Source organism: Diadema setosum, chromosome 4 (genome assembly GCF_964275005.1).
Source record: "Diadema setosum chromosome 4, eeDiaSeto1, whole genome shotgun sequence".
Lineage (NCBI taxonomy): Eukaryota > Metazoa > Echinodermata > Echinoidea > Diadematoida > Diadematidae > Diadema > Diadema setosum.
This window is the reverse complement of record NC_092688.1, coordinates 18,630,974-18,651,600: the sequence shown is the minus strand read 5'-3', so window position 1 is coordinate 18,651,600 and position 20,627 is coordinate 18,630,974. Positions and strand designations below refer to the sequence as shown.

The following is a 20,627-nucleotide window of genomic DNA, read 5'->3' as shown; positions in this document are numbered from 1 at the left end:
TGTATGTATGTATATTTGTATACATATAAACATACACATTATTATAATATATAACTAGAACACATACACAAACATACTACACACATGTTGTTCATACTAAGAGTGCATGATGTAACTTGATTCTCAATCATATTACATAAGGAATGTCAATACACTGTACACAGGACACACAAATAAAGACAAGTGTATACTGCTCAAGATTGTTTGAATTACTGGGTTCATCACATTTATTTTGTACCACTGTCGCTCCCTTCCCCTCCTCACGTTACAACGGTAGGGGGAGGAGGAGGTGAAACGGGGAGAGAAGAAAACACACATTTCTCTCGAGGGGGTGCCAGCAAGTTATGGTCTACATGGGTAAAAAGGTTTGAACACATCTCGTACACCAGAAACAAATCGGCAACACAACAGCGGGTGTATTAATAGTGGCCATCTGTAACCACTATTGCAAATAACCCTAATATGAAAAGAAAGAAAGAAAAAAAGAACATGCACACTTTAACAGATACACTGCGTGTAATCCCAACTGCTGTACTGTTATTAGAAACTGTATGATAATCGTCTCTGTAATGTTATCTAATCTGTTTGAGTTTACTCCTTTTTTTTTCCTTCTCATTTGCCGTCTTCGTTTTTTCTTCCCGCTTGCCAGCCTTTTTGCACAAAGATCACATAATTTATTTATTTTTTGTCCATGCTATTGTTTTCCATTCTCTGCTATGAAACTGTAACAGAAATAGGGTCAAATAAATGTACTTTCAAAAACATGAAAGCCACTAATATTGACATAAAGTCTCCACATTTCAACCAGATGTCACCGGGCTGGCTTTTTATCTGCCATTTCTGCACAAAACAGGGTTGTAATTTGAATTCAGGATTAAAAAGTTAAAACTGTCTAATTGCTGATTGCGTGTTGCCGGAAGTGCCATCAAATTCACTATTTCGATTCCTGTTCGAGCATTGGTCCACACCTTTTCCCATTTTACTACACATACACCAAAAAATAAACCATCTTCTTACGTCGAGCTGTCGATTCTACAGTTACTCCGGAATGATCGATCAATATACTTCTTCACTTCTTCCAACTCACGTTCACGACAGGTTCACAACGTATAAATCTCATGTGGGGAAAAAAATAACAACAAACAATACAGAAATAACTGAAAATAAAAGCAGAAAGAGATATTCAAATTGTTCCATACCTTGATAAATGCAATGTTAATATTGACAATAATGAATAGATAATAAGCATGTTTTACATGATTGTGATTACCACATCTCAATTGGGATACCAGGATCCTAACCAATCTACATCATTTACAAATTTCTCCTCGCATCACATACACCTTCTACAGTCTTTGATAAACACACCTCTCATTTCGTGGGCAGCAGTGGTTTGGCTCGAAAGAACCATTCCATTCAGGTATTTTTGACACAATCTCAGTTGAAAGAAAGAAACACTTCTCCCTGCGCAAAATTCAAACAAATCGGTCACAAATTTTTCAGATTCCAGTCAATTCCTTGTTACAAACCATTTACCTGAAGTTCCACACTCATCACAAATTTCTGAATGCTCATAACGTATAATATATGCAAACTGATTTATACTCTGGGAATTTAAGCTGGGCTTCAAACAAAAAGAATTAAATATATACCTGGCTTTGTTTTCTGTTAATCATTTGGACAATCACATATGATTTCACATCATAGGAGCTGGGCGAGCAATATGCAGACATTCTACAAAAGCACAACATTCACTTGACAATATAAAACACAAAACATTCAGTCTAAAGTTATATCTTCCCGCTTTGCATCCACACCCCTATTAGTAACAATTAAAAAAAAAAAATCTGAATTGTTTTCAACTTATAAAGTTCCTTCTTCAACTGTGGAATCAATCTAGGCTGCTACAGACTTATACTGGAATTTTCCATTGTGTCATTTTCCTCAGAAATAAGCACAGACATTAATTTTTTTATGGTACATTTTACAAATGTGGCTGTAAATCAAAAAAATAGCGCAAAATACTTCCACATCTCACAGATTCGACTGGCGTGGCTGCCACTTCCCTCTCATCTTTCCTACTCAAAAGTTTCAAAAACACAAATATATTATCAATGACATAAAAAATACAATATGTAACTAGAGCACTACATATACCATTGACTGAAAAGTGAATAACTTTTCCTTTATTCCACTAATACAAAAAAATATAGGAATAACAAAGTTAAAAACTAATTTCACGAACTAAATCCTATATGGAAAAAAATTCCTAAGTAGCTTTGGACCACATATAGAATTTCACGGAGGAAAGCTCAAAATCTTGTAAGTCCATGTCTCTTTTGTTGTTTACTCTTTTCCTGCCAAGTCCATAGTTATCTTTTCATCACTTCACAATCTGCAAAAAAATTTTTGTGTAAATGACTTGCACAGTTTATACGACTATATATATATCTCACTAGCACAGGTACCAAGTTTGTGAAGCGCCACTCTATTTCATCCTGTTATTCTCACACGTGGTACCGCTCTGGCCAGTTTTTTTAGCTTTTACTCAACTACATCCATCTGACATCTTTGTGTACATATATATATAAATTCTTTTCTCTCCTCACTCTCTCTCTCTCGCTCTCTCTCTCTCTCATTTCATCAGATTAATCAGAAAATCCTGTAAATATCGATTCCAAAGAGATGCACTTGCCGCCTGAATGTTTTTTTGATGACATAATAATTTTGGTGTGCTTTTTTTCTCCCCTTCCTTCTCTCAATCCCAGCAAAAAAGGTAAAATATTGGAGTAAGGGTACAACTTTTTTGTTTGGGGCGGGTACCGTCGGTCGCCTCCCACGATGTGCCGCACCACCTGCAGATGCAGACTGCCGGTGCAATTTACATATTGTAGTAGCCTGGCTGTGCGCCGGGCATCATGTTGGGCATACCCGGTGCCATGCCAGGCATCATACCGGGCTGTGGTACCATGCCGGGCATGGCGCCGGGCGGCATCCCGGGCGCCATGCCTGGACCTGCGGTGATCATGAGCTGTGGCTCATCTGCGAGAAAAGAAACGGACACGAAAAGTGATTTCAAGAGAGTTATAGAGTGTCAGATGCATAGTTGTATAGAGAGCTCTCTCTGGAAGTATGTGGTGTTGACAGAAAAGTTGAAAAGGTCTTCATGTGCTTCCAAGTGGTGCAAACAAATCTTTGCACAGAAAAAGGGTAGTAATATAATTACTTCATATTGTAGTAGTGATATTACTTCCCTTGGCATTAGAATAAGAGTGCATACAGAACGTGTATACACATATTACAGAGCACAATGATGAGAAACATTGACTGTGGGAGTTTGTTTAGGGCAAATAAGTCATATATTGAATCCAAACATACTAAATGTCCAAAATCTGAAAAACTTTTTGTTACTGAGCACAAAACATGCTATGAAAATAATCTGTGCTATCACCATGTCAGTGAAAACCTGAAAAAGTCTTGTTTTCAGGCAATAATTAGTGATGTATGACATCTTGTCAGACTTAATACTATATATAAGAGGTTTGATCTCATTTTACAATCTTGCATCTATGAAATAATGAGTGATGTATCGAGATCTTGCCAGACTTACTATATACAAGAGGTTGGTTCTCATTTGACTGTTCTTCCTCTTTCCTTTCCTTCTCTGACTCTGCAAGCTTGTCAACCTGGGCGTGGAAGAAAAAAATAGCACTTTATTGTCATTACTGTACAGCCACAAGTTTTTGCATGCACGAAACTTTCAGGACAAGTTTATGCATGCACGAAACTTTCAAGACAAGTTTTTGCATGCATGAAACTTTCAAGAATTTGTGAAAAGCCAAGATTGGCGAAAGGAAGATGCCCATGAAAGTTTTTTTTTTTTTTTTTTTTTTTCTACACGATGCACTGAGTGCTAGTGGCAAATCAGGAAAAGTTTCATGCCAAGAAAACGGCTGTTGGTTCCAATTCGCAAAAGTTTCATGCCGCAAATATTTCTGGTTTTGCAGCAATCTTCTCACATTTTATAATGCCTGCCTTTCCTAATATCTGTGACATTACTTCATATGACCCTTTCATGGTCAGACATATTAAAGCTTCATAAATCATTCTACTATATAACATTAGGGTCGCTGAAGCTTACTGTGTATTCAGAGGCTGGGGTCAACAGAAAACAGCTTTCATGCATAAACATGTCTTCTTCTATAGGAGATAATACACAGAGAAGATATGGTTTCTTCGTTATCTGTCTCAGTTTACATTGATTTAATGCCGAGGTTTTGTTTTCAAGATATGACTGATGATGTGCACACAATTCTCATCAACATGGAGATACCATACATGTATGAAATGGTCTATCAATGCACGATATCTAATTGCGATCTCCAACTTATCGTCCCGAGGGTGACAAGACCTTATATCTCAGTTGGCATATATATTACCAAAAAAAACTCAACTTTGAAAATCAAAAATAATAATCTTTGAGTTTTAAATCATTTCAGTTTTAACTGTATTACAAAATAATGTTTCTACATAATTTGAAATCAACACTGATGTTCTTTTGCAAAAATGTTGCGAAAATGAAGAAGTTTCTTGCTCTTCTACAGAATTCATGCTTTCTGAGATGCACGGTCTTGTCACCACCCAAACGACGTTTTATGTAATGTCCACTGGCTAACCTTTGCCAGGTACTCCCGCATGACCTGGACCATGTAGGGCATGGCGAAGTTCATGATGTTGTGCCGCCACGCCAGCTCAAGGATGACGTCCGGGCGCAGGAGGTCGTAGCAGTTGAAGAGCGAGGCGCTGAAGCACTCATGGTTGCCGGCCTCCAGGAACCAGTTAACCAGCTCCTCGGCGATGTCGATCTCCCGCGACTCGCTGGCGTACTGCATGGCATCCTGGGTAATTCAATGGCAGAGTCAGCAGCAAGAATGTGAGAATGGTACATTTCCTAGTATATCTGTCTTCGCCAAAGCAAATATTATGGCTACAAGATATTATTCAATGTATCTTCCTTCATTTTTCTTTCTTAGTAACCTCAGATGTGAGCAATGTTGAAGTTTGGCTTGACAGAGCCAATACATGCGTAGCAAATACCAGTGACACACAACCATGACTGAAGCGGCACTAGAATTGACACATATATTCATTCCCTCAGTAAGCATTCACACATTTTACCTTTACTAAGCAAACACACGAGTGTGATGCCATCTTCTTTTTCTTTCATAAACGAAACATAACTAACCACAAAAACACCAGTACAGCACACTGCACAAGCTAAGTGAATAATCATTCTTGACATATTGCCATAATGTACCAGAGAAAAAGACACAAAGAATCTAGCAATCCACAGTAACAGTTCTACATCGAGCTCATCTCTTGTGAAATGCCCGCAGCATAAGCATACACATTTGTCCGACAAATTGACAATAATCTACCTATGAAATCCCCACTTACTGAACCAGCTGTGAAGGGAATTGAATTGATTCAGCTTATCCTGCTACACGCTTTAACTTTAACCCTTTCTATGCCAGGGACATCAAACACCGTGTACAATGCTATGGGTTTTTCTGCGCCAATTGGCACTCAAAGCACTGAAAGGGTTAGAGGAGCTGCACACACCTTGAATAGTTTGTCCTTCTTGCAGAGCTCCACGGCCTGCTTCCAGCGGTTGTTGCGCTTGTAGAGGTACGCGGCGATGCGGCGGAACTCAATCAGCTCGTGCTTCTCCAGCGTCTGAGCAAGGGCAATGTTGTCGAAGTTGTCGAAGGCGTCAATGGACGCACGCAGTCCCTGGTAGTCTTCCTCCTCGATCAGCAGGTTGTTGAGGGAATCGTTGATCGCCTGCGGATGAAGCGACAGTCAAGTGATAATGCGACATCTTTACATATTAAACCCCTAATTTAAATTGACACTCACTCTATTACAGTGCAGGATTATAATAACGTACATGGTTATAATGAAAATCTAAGTACAGTGAAGTAAAATTCAGATACGAAAATTATTACCTATACCTATGTATCTCTGCATACTTTATTGTTTGGCTATAATGAAATTTTGATATAAGGAAAGAAACTGCCTGTCCTAAGGACTTTGTTATAACAGGAATCGCCTGAATCGATTAGTTTTACAGTGTTCAAATCTGTAAACTTTGATTGAGTTGTTGCAATACATCACAAGGAAAAGTAGAAATTACGCGGTGCGTGACATATGTCCCCGCCGGAAGTAGCATTTTGTAACAAAATGTGCAATATAGGTAAAAAATCAAGGTCAAAGGTCAAAGAAGTCAAAGGTCAAAATTCTGTGTAGAAGTTTTGAAGCCCTCACCTAGTGCTATCACATAAAGCAAACGGAATCGAAATTGGGTTAGAAATGGCGAAGGAGTAGCATTTTGTAGCCAATGTACAAAATAGGTCAAAAATCAAGGTCAAAGGTCAAAGAAGACAAAGGTCAAAATTCTGTGTAGAAGTTTTGAAGCCCTCACCTAGTGCTATCACATAAAGCAAACGGAATCGAAATCGGGTTAGAAATGGCGAAGGAGTAGCATTCTGTAGCAAAATGCACAATATAGGTCAAAAATCAAGGTCAAAGGTCAAAGAAGTCAAAGGTCAAAATTCTGTGTAGAAGTTTTGAAGCCCTCAACTAGTGCCATCATATAAAGCAAACGGAATCGAAATCGGGTTAAAAATGGCGAAGGAGTAGCATTTCGTAGCAACATGTGCAATATAGGTCAAAAATCAAGGTCAAAGGTCAAAGAAGTCAAAGGTCAAAATTCTGTGTAGAAGTTTTGAAGCCCTCACCTAGTGCTATCACATAAAGCAAACGGAATCGAAATCGGGTTAGAAATGGCGAAGGAGCAGCATTTTGTAGCAAAATGTACAATATAGGTCAAAAAATCAAGGTCAAAGGTCAAAGAAGTCAAAGGTCAAAATTCTGTGTAGAAGTTTTGAAGCCCTCACCTAGTGCCATCACATAAAGCAAACGGAATCGAAATCGGGTTAGAAATGGCGAAGGAGTAGCATTTTGTAGCAAAATGTACAATGTAGGTCAAAGGTCAAGGTCAAAGGTCACGACTGAAATTCTGTGTACAAGTTTCAAAGCTCCCATGTAGTGCTATCATATAAAGCAAACAGAATCAAAATTGGCTCATAAATGACAGAGAAGTAGCAAATTGAAGATTTTGATCACACACGGACGCACACACGGACACACGGACGGACACACGGACGGACACACGGACGGACACACGGACGGACGGACGGACACACGGACACACACACGTACGGAGCCCGTTTCATAGTCCCCTGCTCGAACTCGTTCGGCGGGGACAATAAAGTCAAGTCTGTTTTCAGCAACTCTTTTTCTTACTCATACAACATGTGTCACCGAATATCACAATGCTCAGAATTAACTCGGTAGATTTCTGTAACGGCTCCACACAGTCTTACATTACACATTATCCTCAAAGTGTTTGAGTTAAAAACAGAGTTCTAGTTACAGATTACACATAAGGCACCTCATCTCGGACAACTGGCCGAGGCGAGAAGGAAGGCTCACCTTGTTGTTGTGGTTCTGTACTTGTCTGAGGTATGGTTTGACCAATGGCAGCTGGTTGAGCTTGGAGAAGAGTCCGACGGCGCGGGTGTGGTCCATGCGAGGTATGAGGACCACCAGCAGGTCGTTGAGCAGCATGGGTTTGTAGTCCAGGTAAAACTGGATGGCCTTGTAGTACAGCTCTATGTTGGCAACCTGTAACGGAAGGCAGATGACACACAAGACTTAGGGTTGGGCCAGGACAGAGCAATAGCATGGAATAATGACACTGTAAATGTGGAACACTCTGCGGTATACACAAAATTTGTTCCACTTTTGTGCCACTTGAAAATGGTCGTGAGAAATATTATGTTAGTGTATACATACATATATTTTCATTACTGGTGGAAAATTTTCACTAGTATTGTACCTGGTAGCATATGAATGTCTCAAGAAAAGACTGGGGGGGGGGGGTTTGAGGGACATAATAATAGTGTTCTTGGATGCCTTAATCACATTAGCATGAACTAGATATTACTCAACCAACTATGGGCTGTGCAAACACTCGCTGAATACGCCAGTCGAAAATGTCATCAATGACTAACGCTTGGAGCAAAAAGTCACTTATTTGACAGTTTTGATCCCTTTAAATTGCAACATCCAAGACAAAGATCAATCACTATATCTCGACTTGAATGTCCCATTCATATCATCATTCAAAGTAGTAGTACATTTCATGAATTCCTAAAGTTTCCTAACCCTTTAGATGCATGTCAAAAATCAACACAACATCTCATTTTTTTTTTTAAACCATGCCAAAAATAAGATCTCAAAACCTCTGTGAACAGATACAAAGAACGGTCATCGTATTGATGGTCATCACACTGATGGTCACCATCCCTCACCTTAGTGATGACATCCTTGAAGTGGCTTTCTCTCCAGGCATCGGTAGGGTGTGCCATCATGGTTACTATGGCGTTGTCATACTCCTCGTACTTGTCATACAGGAATACAAGTTCTGCCCATAGATGTGCCTGCTCTGCAGCCCGCAAGACCTGCATAATTCCAAACACAGACATTAAGAATAAGAATTACAGATATAGTAAGTATCTTTAATTTGCCATGCGTCTAGAAGACCAGTACCGGGTACTAGAAAAGCACTCAGACAGTGCAGACCTCCGCAAAGCAGCTCATTTCCACCCATGAAGTAATTTTTACCCTTTATTATAGTCTTTCATTCATATCATCTGCATTATTGAATTTCTTTACCATCACAAAATATCCTCACTGCCAACCAGCCATTGCTGCCTCGGCTGTACCTCCTAGCCAACAGCACATATAGGCTCAAATAAACTCCTGAACCAAGATGATGATTCTGATAATTACCATAAGTTAATAATTTGTTCCTTGTCTCACTATCACCTTTTCCTAGTATCTTCCTCGTTCATTCACTCCCACCATCCCTCTCTGCATCTTCCTTTCCGTCCTTCTATCACTCCCTCCATTCCATCAGTATCTCCTTTCTTTATTCACTTCCAATCACTTCACTTCCTCTCTTCACCATCCCTCCTACCATCCCTCCATCCCATCAATCCTTCCTCACCTTTGGAATGTTGACGCGAGACCAGAAGAGCTCGAGGTGCTCCCGCATCTTGGAGGGCTTGTACTTGGAGTAGAGAATGGCCAGCTCGGTGAACATGCCCATGTGGGCCCGCTCCAGGCCCAGGGCCGCCTCCAGCAGCTGAATCAGCTCCTCAAAGTAGCCCCTGTCTTGGTAGTAGTTGATGAGTTCTTCCAGCTCGTCGGCATGCACCACGATGTGGAGACCGCACATCTGGGCCAGGCGGAACTCCTCGCCATCCACGCAGGAGAAGCACACCTGGGGAGTAACAAGTGAATTGGGGAGCAAGTATTAAAACCAATTTTGCTTCCAGAAACAGGGCGTGTCATGCATTGCCTCTTTGGTCAATGGTTGAATCTCAAAGGCAGTATGCTACGAAAGTCATTGCCATTCCATGACAATGCAAAACTGTGATAAGAAACTATAGTGACAAATGTCATTTACAATTTGTGATGTGCCCAAGTGAGCAACATTCAATAATAAAATAGGTTAGGGCCCTGTTTCACTACTATGGGAACTATATCGAGCCAAATAATGAACTGAAAGTTAGGATGGATTCAGATCAGATCTAGTTGGGAAGGATACATAGACATTCAAGATGATTTCTAGAACATGACAAGTTACAAGATTTTGTTTCCAAATGGCTCAATGAAACAATTCCTTACTTCTGAGGACAGGTTGATCCCAAAATTGTCCCAAAGAGTAGTTGAATAGAACTTAGGATTGATTTTAGAGCTTAAAATAATGCCTCCGGCAACGCTTCGTGGCAGAGGCATAAAAACAGGCTCCAGGGCTTAACATAGCAATTCCTTCAGTGTTCATACTTCCTAATGTGTCATAATCCATGGGTGATAACCCATAAGTCTATATATTCAAGCATGAAGTGTATAACTTGAGCAACAGACGGTAGGAGCAGTACGTCCACTATTACTGGACAACAAGCGACACCATCGACTCACCTCCTTCCATGTGCGAGTGCTGTTGGCCTTGCGGGCACTGTCCACGGCTGCCTGGTATTCACCGAGATGCACCAGGGTGGATGCCAGACGGGCGAAGTTGGAGACATTGTTGAAGAGAAGCTTGGCAGCCTCGTACATTCCTTCATTGTAACACCGGTCACCAACCTGCACAGAATGGCATATCAGTGGTAAGAACTTCACATCAAGCAATACTCAAGACATTCCTGACTACTTAGCTACTCTAAAACAAACATGATAATAGAACAGTAAAGGACAATCCCATTACATCATACATGCTTATGACAAAATGTCTCCAAAAGGAAGTAAAAATTCAGGTCCCAAAATTATACTTTATCTATTCGGTAATAACAAAATTTCAATACAACAAAAGAAAACTACCAGTAGCAAGGACTTCGGTATAATGGGAGAATAATGGACAAGAAATTTGTTGGAAAGCCTTCATTTGGACTAATGGGTTCACACACATATTACAATTCATCTTCAATTACACAGGAAAACTACACAATTTTGAATTACGAAAGTCTACAACAGTTATGAAAGGCGTAAGATTATGTGATAAGAGAAACTTCATCCCTCCGAATACTGTGTCCTCCTCATTCAGCATCACCATAAAATGCAGGCACACACAAATACACACACACAAGCATATGCACATGACTGACAAGGACCATACCTGTTGGATCTGGGCATGGTTTGGTCCTGAGATGAACTCCTCCAAGTCTGCCAGGCGGTTGGTCTTGGCGAAAGCAAAGATGAGCTCCGTCTCCACATAGGCATCGCGGGCCTTCTTGCGGGCCATCTGGAGGTAGCGCACCAGGTCCTCCCAGTTGCCTGTAGGGGGGTGTGGAGGAGAGAGAGAGACCCCATCAAATATGGTGTCAAAAAATAACCCCCATAAACCAAAGCCATTCAGTACATCTGCAGCCACTTCATTAAGACCAATTTGTAAGCAGAAGCTGTCTCATTAAGGCCTGAGTTCACATTGTCTTTTGAGAGTTGATCATTTGAAGTGCAATCATGACACACACACACACACACTCACACACACACACACACACACAATTCCAACAGAGGTCTACCTCTACATAAAAATCTAAGTAGTAAGTTTATTTAAACTTAGATAATGCACTTGATTGTCCAACTAATGAAATAAGAAAAAAATATGTTCAATTCAGACTGAGGATAATACCATATCTTTGAATAATGATACAAGTGTAATCCAAGCTTTCACTGTGATAAGATCTATCTCCTTTGTAGGGGCATCTAGTACAGTACGGAGAAGAGGAAAGGCTACAATAAAAGATACGTTCATCTCAAGAGACAGAAAAGTAACCCCCAACTGACCTGATCCCGATGCAGCTTCAACCACCTCGAGGTATGTGGACGGATCGTTGGCCTTGATGTACGAGTCAATTGCCTCCTTGACCATACTGGCTTTGATCTGGGCAGCAGCCAGTTGACTCCACACGTCGGGCTCGTTGCACCGCTCCGCAAACTCGTAGGCACGGTCCAGGTTCTTTATGTGCTCAATCAGGACCTGTGTGCCAGAGGGCAGAAGTTGCAATTTTGAGGTCAGCTCTTGAAGCCATGTAGACTCATAAAGATTATGTGCCATAAATATTTTACACCTGGCACTTCATTTATAATTGATACCAATCCTCTCATATAAAAGACACAAAGCAACAAATAAATAGGGAGAGTTCATTTACAAATGTAAGATATAAACTTTAATTCTACAAATCAAAATTTGAACAGCCTTTTAAATTCACAGCCTATGTCAGTTTTCGTCAAACACTTCTCATGGTTAAACCCGAATCTTTTGCAATTGTCTGTATTTCTTTACGAACTAGAAACCTAACAGCCTTGTTAACAAAAAAACATGGAAAACGTTGCCCAGTTAAAAAAACAAACTGTGGTGTAAATGCAGTGGCAATTATCCATGGATGAATTGCTTGCAGAAATAGCTACCAACACATTACACAAGTAATCTATCCTTAACTTGTTATTCCACGGTTCTAACAGCACAACATAAATTACCTGAATGGCAGATGTGTTGACGTCAAACTTCCTAAAGATGGCGAAGGCCTCCTCGAAGAGCTCGCTATCGATAGCAATGTTTGCAATATCAGGGGCGTCGTAGTTGTCCAGGCGGTTGATGTACTCCATGACGCGGGTGCGGTCAGCCTTGATGGCTGTGAGAATCAGCAGATTCTGCAGGTTCCTGGCAATGTGATGGGACAGAGAAGGGAAACACATGACAGTCATATCACTGAGCCCTTAATACACAGCTGTGGAGAGATACACTGACTGGGATAAGGTTAATAGGCCTGAAACACCATCAGTCAGTTTTCACATACAGCCATTTCACAATGTTATGATGCTTACGGCTAGCGCCGTACGAAACATGACAACTTGTTTCACAAGAAGAAAACTGGCTCCAACCTACAGAGCACCTACACTTTTTCAAGAGGAGCAGTCAATTTTCTGGCACAAATAAGCTATATCCAACTATGACAGTGAACTTCCTACCGCATATCATATATACAGCAAGGATAATTGGCACTTTACTGAATTTAATGCTCGGCAATTAAAGTCTACTTTTATGTGACAGACAACCCGAGAAGTCCTCTTCTGAAAACACTGTATGTGAGCCTGGTACATCATAAGATTCTGGCACTGCACAATGTGATCATGATGATGCAGATAACCCAACGGCACCATCACTTCCCAAGGCTAGTACATCACAGGATTCTGGCTCTGCACAACGCGATCACGACAATGCAGATAACCCAGCGGCACCATCACTTCCCAAAGCTGGAAAAACAAAGGTATCGACAGTGATTGGCTGGGGATTTAACTGGCTCCAACATGAGGCGTGTGGCGACTATATAAAAAAGGTTTGGTGAACCTTGTGCAAAGCCAAGCATGAGAAGACTTCACAGGCTGGCAACAACTTGAAGGTTAGCGATGCCTACATCACTGGCACCACTAATGTAAAAAAAGACACTGCAAAGAGTCATTCCTTGTCAAAGTCTCACTTGGCAGTGGTACAGGAAGAGGCTGCACCCCCTGTGCATGAAACACAACTCGCTCGACAAATGCACAGCGTGTCGGAGAAGACAAAAGAGAAAATGCACACACTATTTCAAGGGGAGAGAGGAGCGATGCTGATAACATGTCTTGATCACAGATACAGATGCACATCTCATGCTGAAATAGGGAAAGAGGAGCATTACTTGTATGGTGCAGTGACCGCCTGGAATGTTTACCCTACTGGAGGGCTCACATGTCAGTAACATCAAATACAGACATGGCCTGTGGTTTTACACATCAAGAACATCTGCATGAGACATTCGTTGAATCATCCAAATAAACAGTATCACACCATTCACACAGAATATTGGCACATCACATCTCAGGCAATTTACGCAATGACGTACTACAATATACGGCACCCGAGTATGCAGGTGTGATCTGCCGTCCCGAGACCATAGAAAATCAGACATGCATCATTTCAGCCTCACAAAAGGAGTGAGGAACCTACCTGTGATCGCTGAAGACAGAGTTCTCCAGCACAATCTTCTCCAGGAGCTCGATGAGCTCATTGGGCAGGTCAGCAGTCATGAAGGCCTTGACGGTCACCGAGATGTCCTCTGGATCTTGTGTCTCAGACAGAGCAGTCTGTACGATCTAAAATGACAGAGAGAAGAGAGAGAGAGCTGTAACTTAGTCTGGTATGGGTAATATGAATACTTCTTAGCCAATTACACAAACAGTGTGTGTAACAGTAGGGCTTCTTTTTGTCATACACAAAAGGAAATGCTTATATGATAAACCCATTTACATGAAGAACAATGGGACTTGTTACACTGGACAGAAATTGGAAAGGAGTGAACTGACAACCACTTCACAAGAGTGTACACTTCCCAAGTTTGATTATTGGCAATGGTGAATGAGATCTTAATCTTAACAGTGTCATCGACAAGGATGAAGAAAAGAGCCAAAATCCTCAACTGGCTAATATTCTTTTAAGTAAGTGGACAACAAACAATTTATTTACATCCATGTCCAAATATGCTCTACTTTCACAAACCTCAAAATACAGTCAGAACTGGCAAGTAGTGACATGTTATACACAAAACTTACGGCTCAATAGTGATATCTTCAGCAACAAATATGTGCTAGGACACAGGTAGATGAAGACAACAAGCCACTACCAACCTGGTCAATGAGCGGCCTTCGGTATGGGTTGTCTTCCTGCAGCACCTCGGCCCAGAGTTCCTGGTCGCGTCGCCGCACCAGGTAGCGCGCCTCGCTCTTGAAGAGGGAATTCTCGTTGCAGACGTTGATGAGCTCGCGGTCGCACTGGCCGCGCTCGTAGGCCACGCAGGCCAGGTGAGGATCGCGCTTCTCGCAGTACTTGCCAACAACACGGCTGTCGTAGAACTGGTTTTCTCTGCAATGAACAAAGAGTCGTGACTTCATGATACATTTGTACAGGCATGCTACACTTATATATACCACTGCAGTATTCTGAGGGCATGTTTGAAAAACAGTATTTTCAATGAAGCCTGAAATCATCTCTGTCTACAAGGCAACCTATTCAACCACAACCCGAATTATTGTGACAGCTGTATCTATAGCAACGTAGCTGTGCATGTTATTGTTTTTCACTATCATTATCACTTTTGTTGATGCAGTTTTTGTAGCTGTATATACCACTGCATTGTCATTGTCTTTGTCACTGCTGTACATGTTATGTTCAATGTAAAACTTGTGATGGGGGTTTCCGATGACAAGAGGAAACGTTTGGGGTTGTTTTTCAAATATATGTAGATCTTGGCCATTGCATTGTCACTGTTTTTATCACTGCTGTACACATCATTGTCACTGTTTTGACTTGTGATGGGGGTTTCCCGCTAACCTGAGGAAGCGTTCTGGGTTGTTGTTTGAGTCGATGTAGATCTTGGCCAGGGCATTGTGGGTGGCAGGCTCTGTGCTACCCTCGTGGATGCGGGTTTCCAGCCAGGGCAGGAGCAGCTTGAGGCGGTTGCGCTTCTCCACCTCCTCCACCAGCTCGTCGGTGGAGAACTGGCCGCGCACCACCATGATCAGGCTCTTGATGATGTCCTCGGAGCAGTCGACGTCCAGCAGGCCACCGATGACCACTGGCAGACGAGAGGGGTTGACCTGATGTCCAGAAAAAAACAAAGCAAAAAGCGCAAAATTAAGTTAGTGGCCAAATCAATCATTCTATAACTGTCAAACAAAATTATAACGCATCGGCATTGCTTAACATACAACCACAACTAAACTGTGGATATCAAATTATGTCTCGCTTGTAATAATGACAGAAGACAGAAGAGATAAATAGAAACCAAAGGGACAAAATCAGTTTCATAGCATATAATTTGTCAATTTCAAAGACACAGTCAATCATTACAGAACATTATGTCTTGATTGAGATAATATGTAATGGTTTCATTCAAAGAATGATTCCCATTACATGCAGATGCAATACAAAAAGCAGCATGGAAATGTTAATATCTGTCACATTTGAAATGCCTTTATTCAACAACACAGAAGTAAATGTCTTTAAAATTCAGAATGCATTATGTAAATTAAAACTGAAAAGATACTCTAGGGTTATGGTTTTTTTTCTTGGCTGACCTTTTGAACATAGATCTCAATGTACTTCTGCAGGTTGTTGCGGTAGAGATAGAGGACGAGGTCGTGGACGAAGTCAAAGCGGTCGCAGACGATGATGAGGGGCAGCTGGTCGGTCAGTTTGGCCTCCTTCAGAAAGTTCTTGACCCGCTCAGGGTCGTAGCAGTTGCTCTCACGACAGATGCGCTCCACCTCCTTGATCTGGCCGGTCTTGCAGGCAGACTATTGGGGGCAGGGCAAAGAGACAGGACTTTAGACAAGGGCAGATGACTCCCAAATTTTTAAAACAGAATATCCAAACTCTTAAAGGAGACCTCTAAATTATTTTCAGACATTTACATTTGAACAACTATAAATTAGTTATTATACAGAGTACAGAGTTTCAGAATTTATAGTGATTGGGTTGAGGAATAAGAATGCTTTCCAAATTTACAACAAATTGCAATGAACAAGGGTGATGACATGGCAGCCTCACCATAATGCATGAGTTGAGGCTCAAGGAAGCAGAACAAAAGAAGATGGCATGCATACATTTTACACAGGTGATCTTGTTAAGCAAGTGGTATTGTTAATAGAATTACACTGCTACATTTCTGAAATTTGTGAGGCTCCTATGTCATGAACACTGTTCAGTGTAATTTGATTAAGATTTTTCAGAGTAATGTTTCTCTGCTCAAGGACCACAATAAATTCCACAAATCTATACATGGGGCTGTCAATTTATGTACTACATGAAGTGAAATTATGAAAATTGTCTGGAATGCCCCTTTAATGAATTGACATCCACAAATTAATATATTCATTATCTGCTTTCCCATTTAAAGGGACTGCACCCAATGTCGAGTACATTGAATTATTGTCCACACATCTCTATATAAGAATCTGCCCATTAAGGGACAAATACTCTTGGCCTGATGCCCTGCTTGCACTTTGCACAGGCAAAGGAAATGTATGAAACAGAAAGGTTGATATCTATATTTGCATTTCATAACTGAAGGAATAAAACTGAAACTACAAACAAACTATTTAAGGAACATACACAAAACTGAAACTACAATAATTTATAAACTATACTGACTCTATCAAATAAGAGTGCACTTCACGAGAATAAAAACAAAGATGAAGTGCGATATACAGTTCTTTCTTCTTTTCAAACCGATAAGCAAAGTGATCAACGGGGAAACTTTTATGCAGCATCTTGAAGACTTGCCAAGTTCTTGAGCTAATACTAGGAAAGACATAAATAGTGGACATGTTGGAAATGATTACGAAGCACTGGCCCACTGAAATACACTGACCAGCACTTGTCTGTCACACCATGGGGTCACTCTCTGGAGATGTAGGGTTGCCTCTCTCACATGGAAATAGTGGAGAAGGCATAATGTGCAACATCTCCACTGAATTACAACTCTATGATCTACAAGGTCCTCATCGGACAAGATTTGAATGCAAAATTACTCTCCCCCTAACCTGTTACCTACAGAGATAGATATCTATTGTAGGAGCATGTGTGAATGGATACGAGAAGGGCTGATGGGTATGAGAAGAGTTGATGGGTTAAACACATCAGAGATGCCACGCCCGGTTCAATGACATTTGCTCCTGCAACAATATATCTGCATGTTAAGCCATACAGAAACTTCTACCCACAAACATAACCATAACCTTAATCCTAATCCTCACATCAAACTAAACCTAAAACCCTATCACAACCCTAACCCTAAGTCCTTGGAGAAATTGTCGCAGGAGCAAGTGTCGTGTCACCTCCCCGCCCACTCACTCACCTGGATGTACTTGAAGTGGACGTCGGAGTCCTGGCTGAAGTTGACAATGGAGCCCAGGAAGTAGAAGAGGCCCTCGTAGCTCTTGAACACCTCGAAGATGTCGATGAGGGCAGTGGTGGTGAGCTGCTCGTGGTACTTGGTGGCCACCTGCACGCAGATCTGGAGGTTCTGGCGGATGTTGGCAGTCAGCATGGCCTTGATGCACTCCAGGGAGTCCTCAACGGACAGGGAGCCGAAGTAGTTCACCAACCACTGGGTGGGATGGGAGGAAAACGAGGCAAGGATGATCACTTTAGTTACTTGGAAAATCACAGTAGGTTTCAAGTCTTATATACTGCCACAAGACATTCACACATAATTTTATTCTTTTTCTTATTTTCGGTTCTTTTTTTAATCGTCATTATTTGCTTTAGGCAAGTTACTTCAGCAGGCAAATCCATCAGCCTGTCATTTTGGGGATCATTTTGACTCCTGCTGTTTCACTGCAATAAGCATCCCCATTACTGTTAAATCTCCCAGTTGTATAATTTGTAATAACTTCAACTCTCTTATTCAGGAAGAGTGCCTTCACCTTTGAATGTCCACATCTTAAACTGATATGCACTTCTCTCCCTCTCTCTCTCTTTAAAAGATATCTGAAGAAAAACAATGAAGATACACACACATACAAAAAAAGAATGAATTTTCATTTTTTTCAGATTTTGACACTCACATTTTGAATGATACTGTAGTAAGACAGGTTGAACTCCGTGCTCGGCACTCGGTTTGGTTGTATGGATGGCGATTATATCTGCCAGCTGAAGTATATAATATATAAGGTTGGCGATAATATATCTGCCACCAAGAGTATAATACAGTCGGCGATAATATATCTGCCACCAAGAGTATATATCACATACGGTCGGCGATAATATATCTGCCACCGGGAATATACAAGCCAATACCGGTGCCGCGGTACATATTAGATTCACCGATGTGTAGCACCGTCCGCCGCCACGCATACACTATAGTATTGCCAGCACAGGCTGACGGGACAGCACAAACCCCAACAAACGTGCGTGCACGCACCGGTCGCACGCACGGAAAGTTCACGTGGAGGGTAACTCTGAGACAGAGAGACAGACGGACCCAGGACAGACTACGGAGCAGGACATTCCCAGACTTAGACTGTCCCTTGTCCCGGTCCACTGACGCCAACGGCGACCACTGACTACAGTACAGGTACCCCTGGGTAAAACGGGAGCAGCTGCTCAGAAAGGTAAGTACGCTGAGCCTATTTGCCATTGGTGTCTTATTGTAGCATTAATTAGGGCATAATAATATACAGTAGTTATTCTGATAGCGTTGATTCCCTTTAACACCTCGGCACCTCAAACTAGGGAAGAACGCTACAATGGCGACGAGGATGTTCTTTTTCTGAACCCGTATGGAATTATTTTAGGAATTTCAAATTTGCCGCCAATTTACAGGAGCGGCAAGGATGTTCTTTTTTTTCTGAAAACCCGTAAGAAACTGTTAAGTTAGTCTAAGGTATTTTATTATTTTGGAAATTTTTTTTTTAATTTTTTTTTCCCTTAATTTTTTGTGATCAGTGCAGATTTAGCGTGCCTAACCTGTCTTTTCCGTATCACGTATTACATCCACGTGGTCAGTCTGGCGCCTTTCTATTAAGGGGCTGCCAGACATCGGGATAGCAGGTGATGTACTGCCGAACAGATACATTTTTGTTAGTGCTTGTTCGCTATTAGGCGGGTGTGTATATTTGGTCACTGGATCATAATACGTAATTGCGTTTCAAACATAATTATATAATACGTTTATTATTATTAATTTGTCGTAATATATTGTGATTTTTCCATGATTTGTGGTGCGTCTTCGCAGTCTAGGCTGCCATATTGGACAAGCAGATAGGAACTGCAGACCCAACTGAACTGTTTGATCTTCTTTGGTTTATTATTTGGCGCATGGGTGATCGGTATATACTAGGGTCACTTGACCTATATATATTACCGGCCTCCTATTTTGGTGGCAAATACTAGTAGATATATTTGTTGTCAGAATATTCAATATCGTGTATAGATTTTTTTTTCTCTCTTTTTCCTTATGTTAGTAATTGTTTGTAATTAAGGTGGTATACCAGGCGATTACTGCCATTATTTTACCGCTCTAATCAAGAGTATACGGCATAGTTGCGTTTCACTTTGACCGGTATTCACTGAGTATACTCAGTAGTTATTTATCGGTTACTAACGACTCTTTTGATATCGGGATATTGCATTTTTTATTTTTTTATTTTTAGTGTAAGTATACCGCACAATGTAATAATATCGAAGATTCGCATTAATTTTTGCACGCAAGATGATTTGATGCTGGTGCCAGGGATTGGAAATGCTTTGGCCCAGCGTATTTTGGACTTGAGAGAGGCGCAGGGGGATCTTTCCCCCACTTTGCTCTCCTCTATGTCCTATTTGAGGAATATTCCAAATTTGATGGAGTATTTTTATTTCTCTCCATCTAGTCGTGGCAAGCGTGACTCTAGGTCACCAAAGCATGCTGCGGCCAATGGGTGCGATCAAAATAATCCAAAGCCCTATCCCTTTGATTATTTTCCGCCGCGTTCGACCCAAAGTGAGAACCAACTTAGAGCCCCTGCTGAAAGGCGATCTCCCACTAGGGAGAACCTCGAGTCGGTAAGCCGGGGATGCAGCACCTCTCCGCCCAGGTCGTTAAGGCCGGATGGGTGTTCAGCACCTCCCGGCGTGGCAGAGAAGCAAGGTGAGCACCATGTAGCTCAAATGTATGGGAAAGGAAGCCATTGTACTCAAACCATGGACTACAATTTTGATCAGAGGGTGCAAGAGGATCACAGACATGACCAGTACGCATCCCCTGGGCTAACCCAGAGGACTCGTTACCGGGATTGGGAGGCTATGGAAAGGTGCGAGCCTCAGTCTGTGAACCCAAGGGAGGAATATGGAAGGGCAGCTCCTCCTTATGAACCTCCCTCCTACAGAGATAGGTATGCCCCCCGACACTATTACC

At 41.5% G+C, this 20,627-nt stretch overlaps 1 protein-coding gene across 1 annotated transcript in view; it reads right to left on the bottom strand.

The window, feature by feature from the left end:
• Positions 1 to 200: 200 nt before the first annotated feature.
• The window catches only part of LOC140227582 (clathrin heavy chain 1), a 60,522-nt gene continuing 40,095 nt past the window's right edge, over positions 201 to 20,627 (bottom strand). The window contains exons 13-28 of the mRNA XM_072307997.1: positions 17,586 to 17,837; positions 15,805 to 16,023; positions 15,059 to 15,324; positions 14,356 to 14,590; positions 13,679 to 13,824; positions 12,172 to 12,355; positions 11,479 to 11,671; positions 10,808 to 10,965; positions 10,114 to 10,278; positions 9,137 to 9,412; positions 8,439 to 8,588; positions 7,558 to 7,749; positions 5,623 to 5,844; positions 4,677 to 4,898; positions 3,611 to 3,686; positions 201 to 3,042 (exon numbers count right to left, since the gene is read on the bottom strand). Of these exons, the coding sequence (XP_072164098.1) occupies positions 2,882 to 3,042; positions 3,611 to 3,686; positions 4,677 to 4,898; positions 5,623 to 5,844; positions 7,558 to 7,749; positions 8,439 to 8,588; positions 9,137 to 9,412; positions 10,114 to 10,278; positions 10,808 to 10,965; positions 11,479 to 11,671; positions 12,172 to 12,355; positions 13,679 to 13,824; positions 14,356 to 14,590; positions 15,059 to 15,324; positions 15,805 to 16,023; positions 17,586 to 17,837 (3,117 nt within the window). The 3' untranslated portion in view covers positions 201 to 2,881. The remainder of the gene's footprint in view (positions 3,043 to 3,610; positions 3,687 to 4,676; positions 4,899 to 5,622; positions 5,845 to 7,557; positions 7,750 to 8,438; positions 8,589 to 9,136; positions 9,413 to 10,113; positions 10,279 to 10,807; positions 10,966 to 11,478; positions 11,672 to 12,171; positions 12,356 to 13,678; positions 13,825 to 14,355; positions 14,591 to 15,058; positions 15,325 to 15,804; positions 16,024 to 17,585; positions 17,838 to 20,627) is intronic.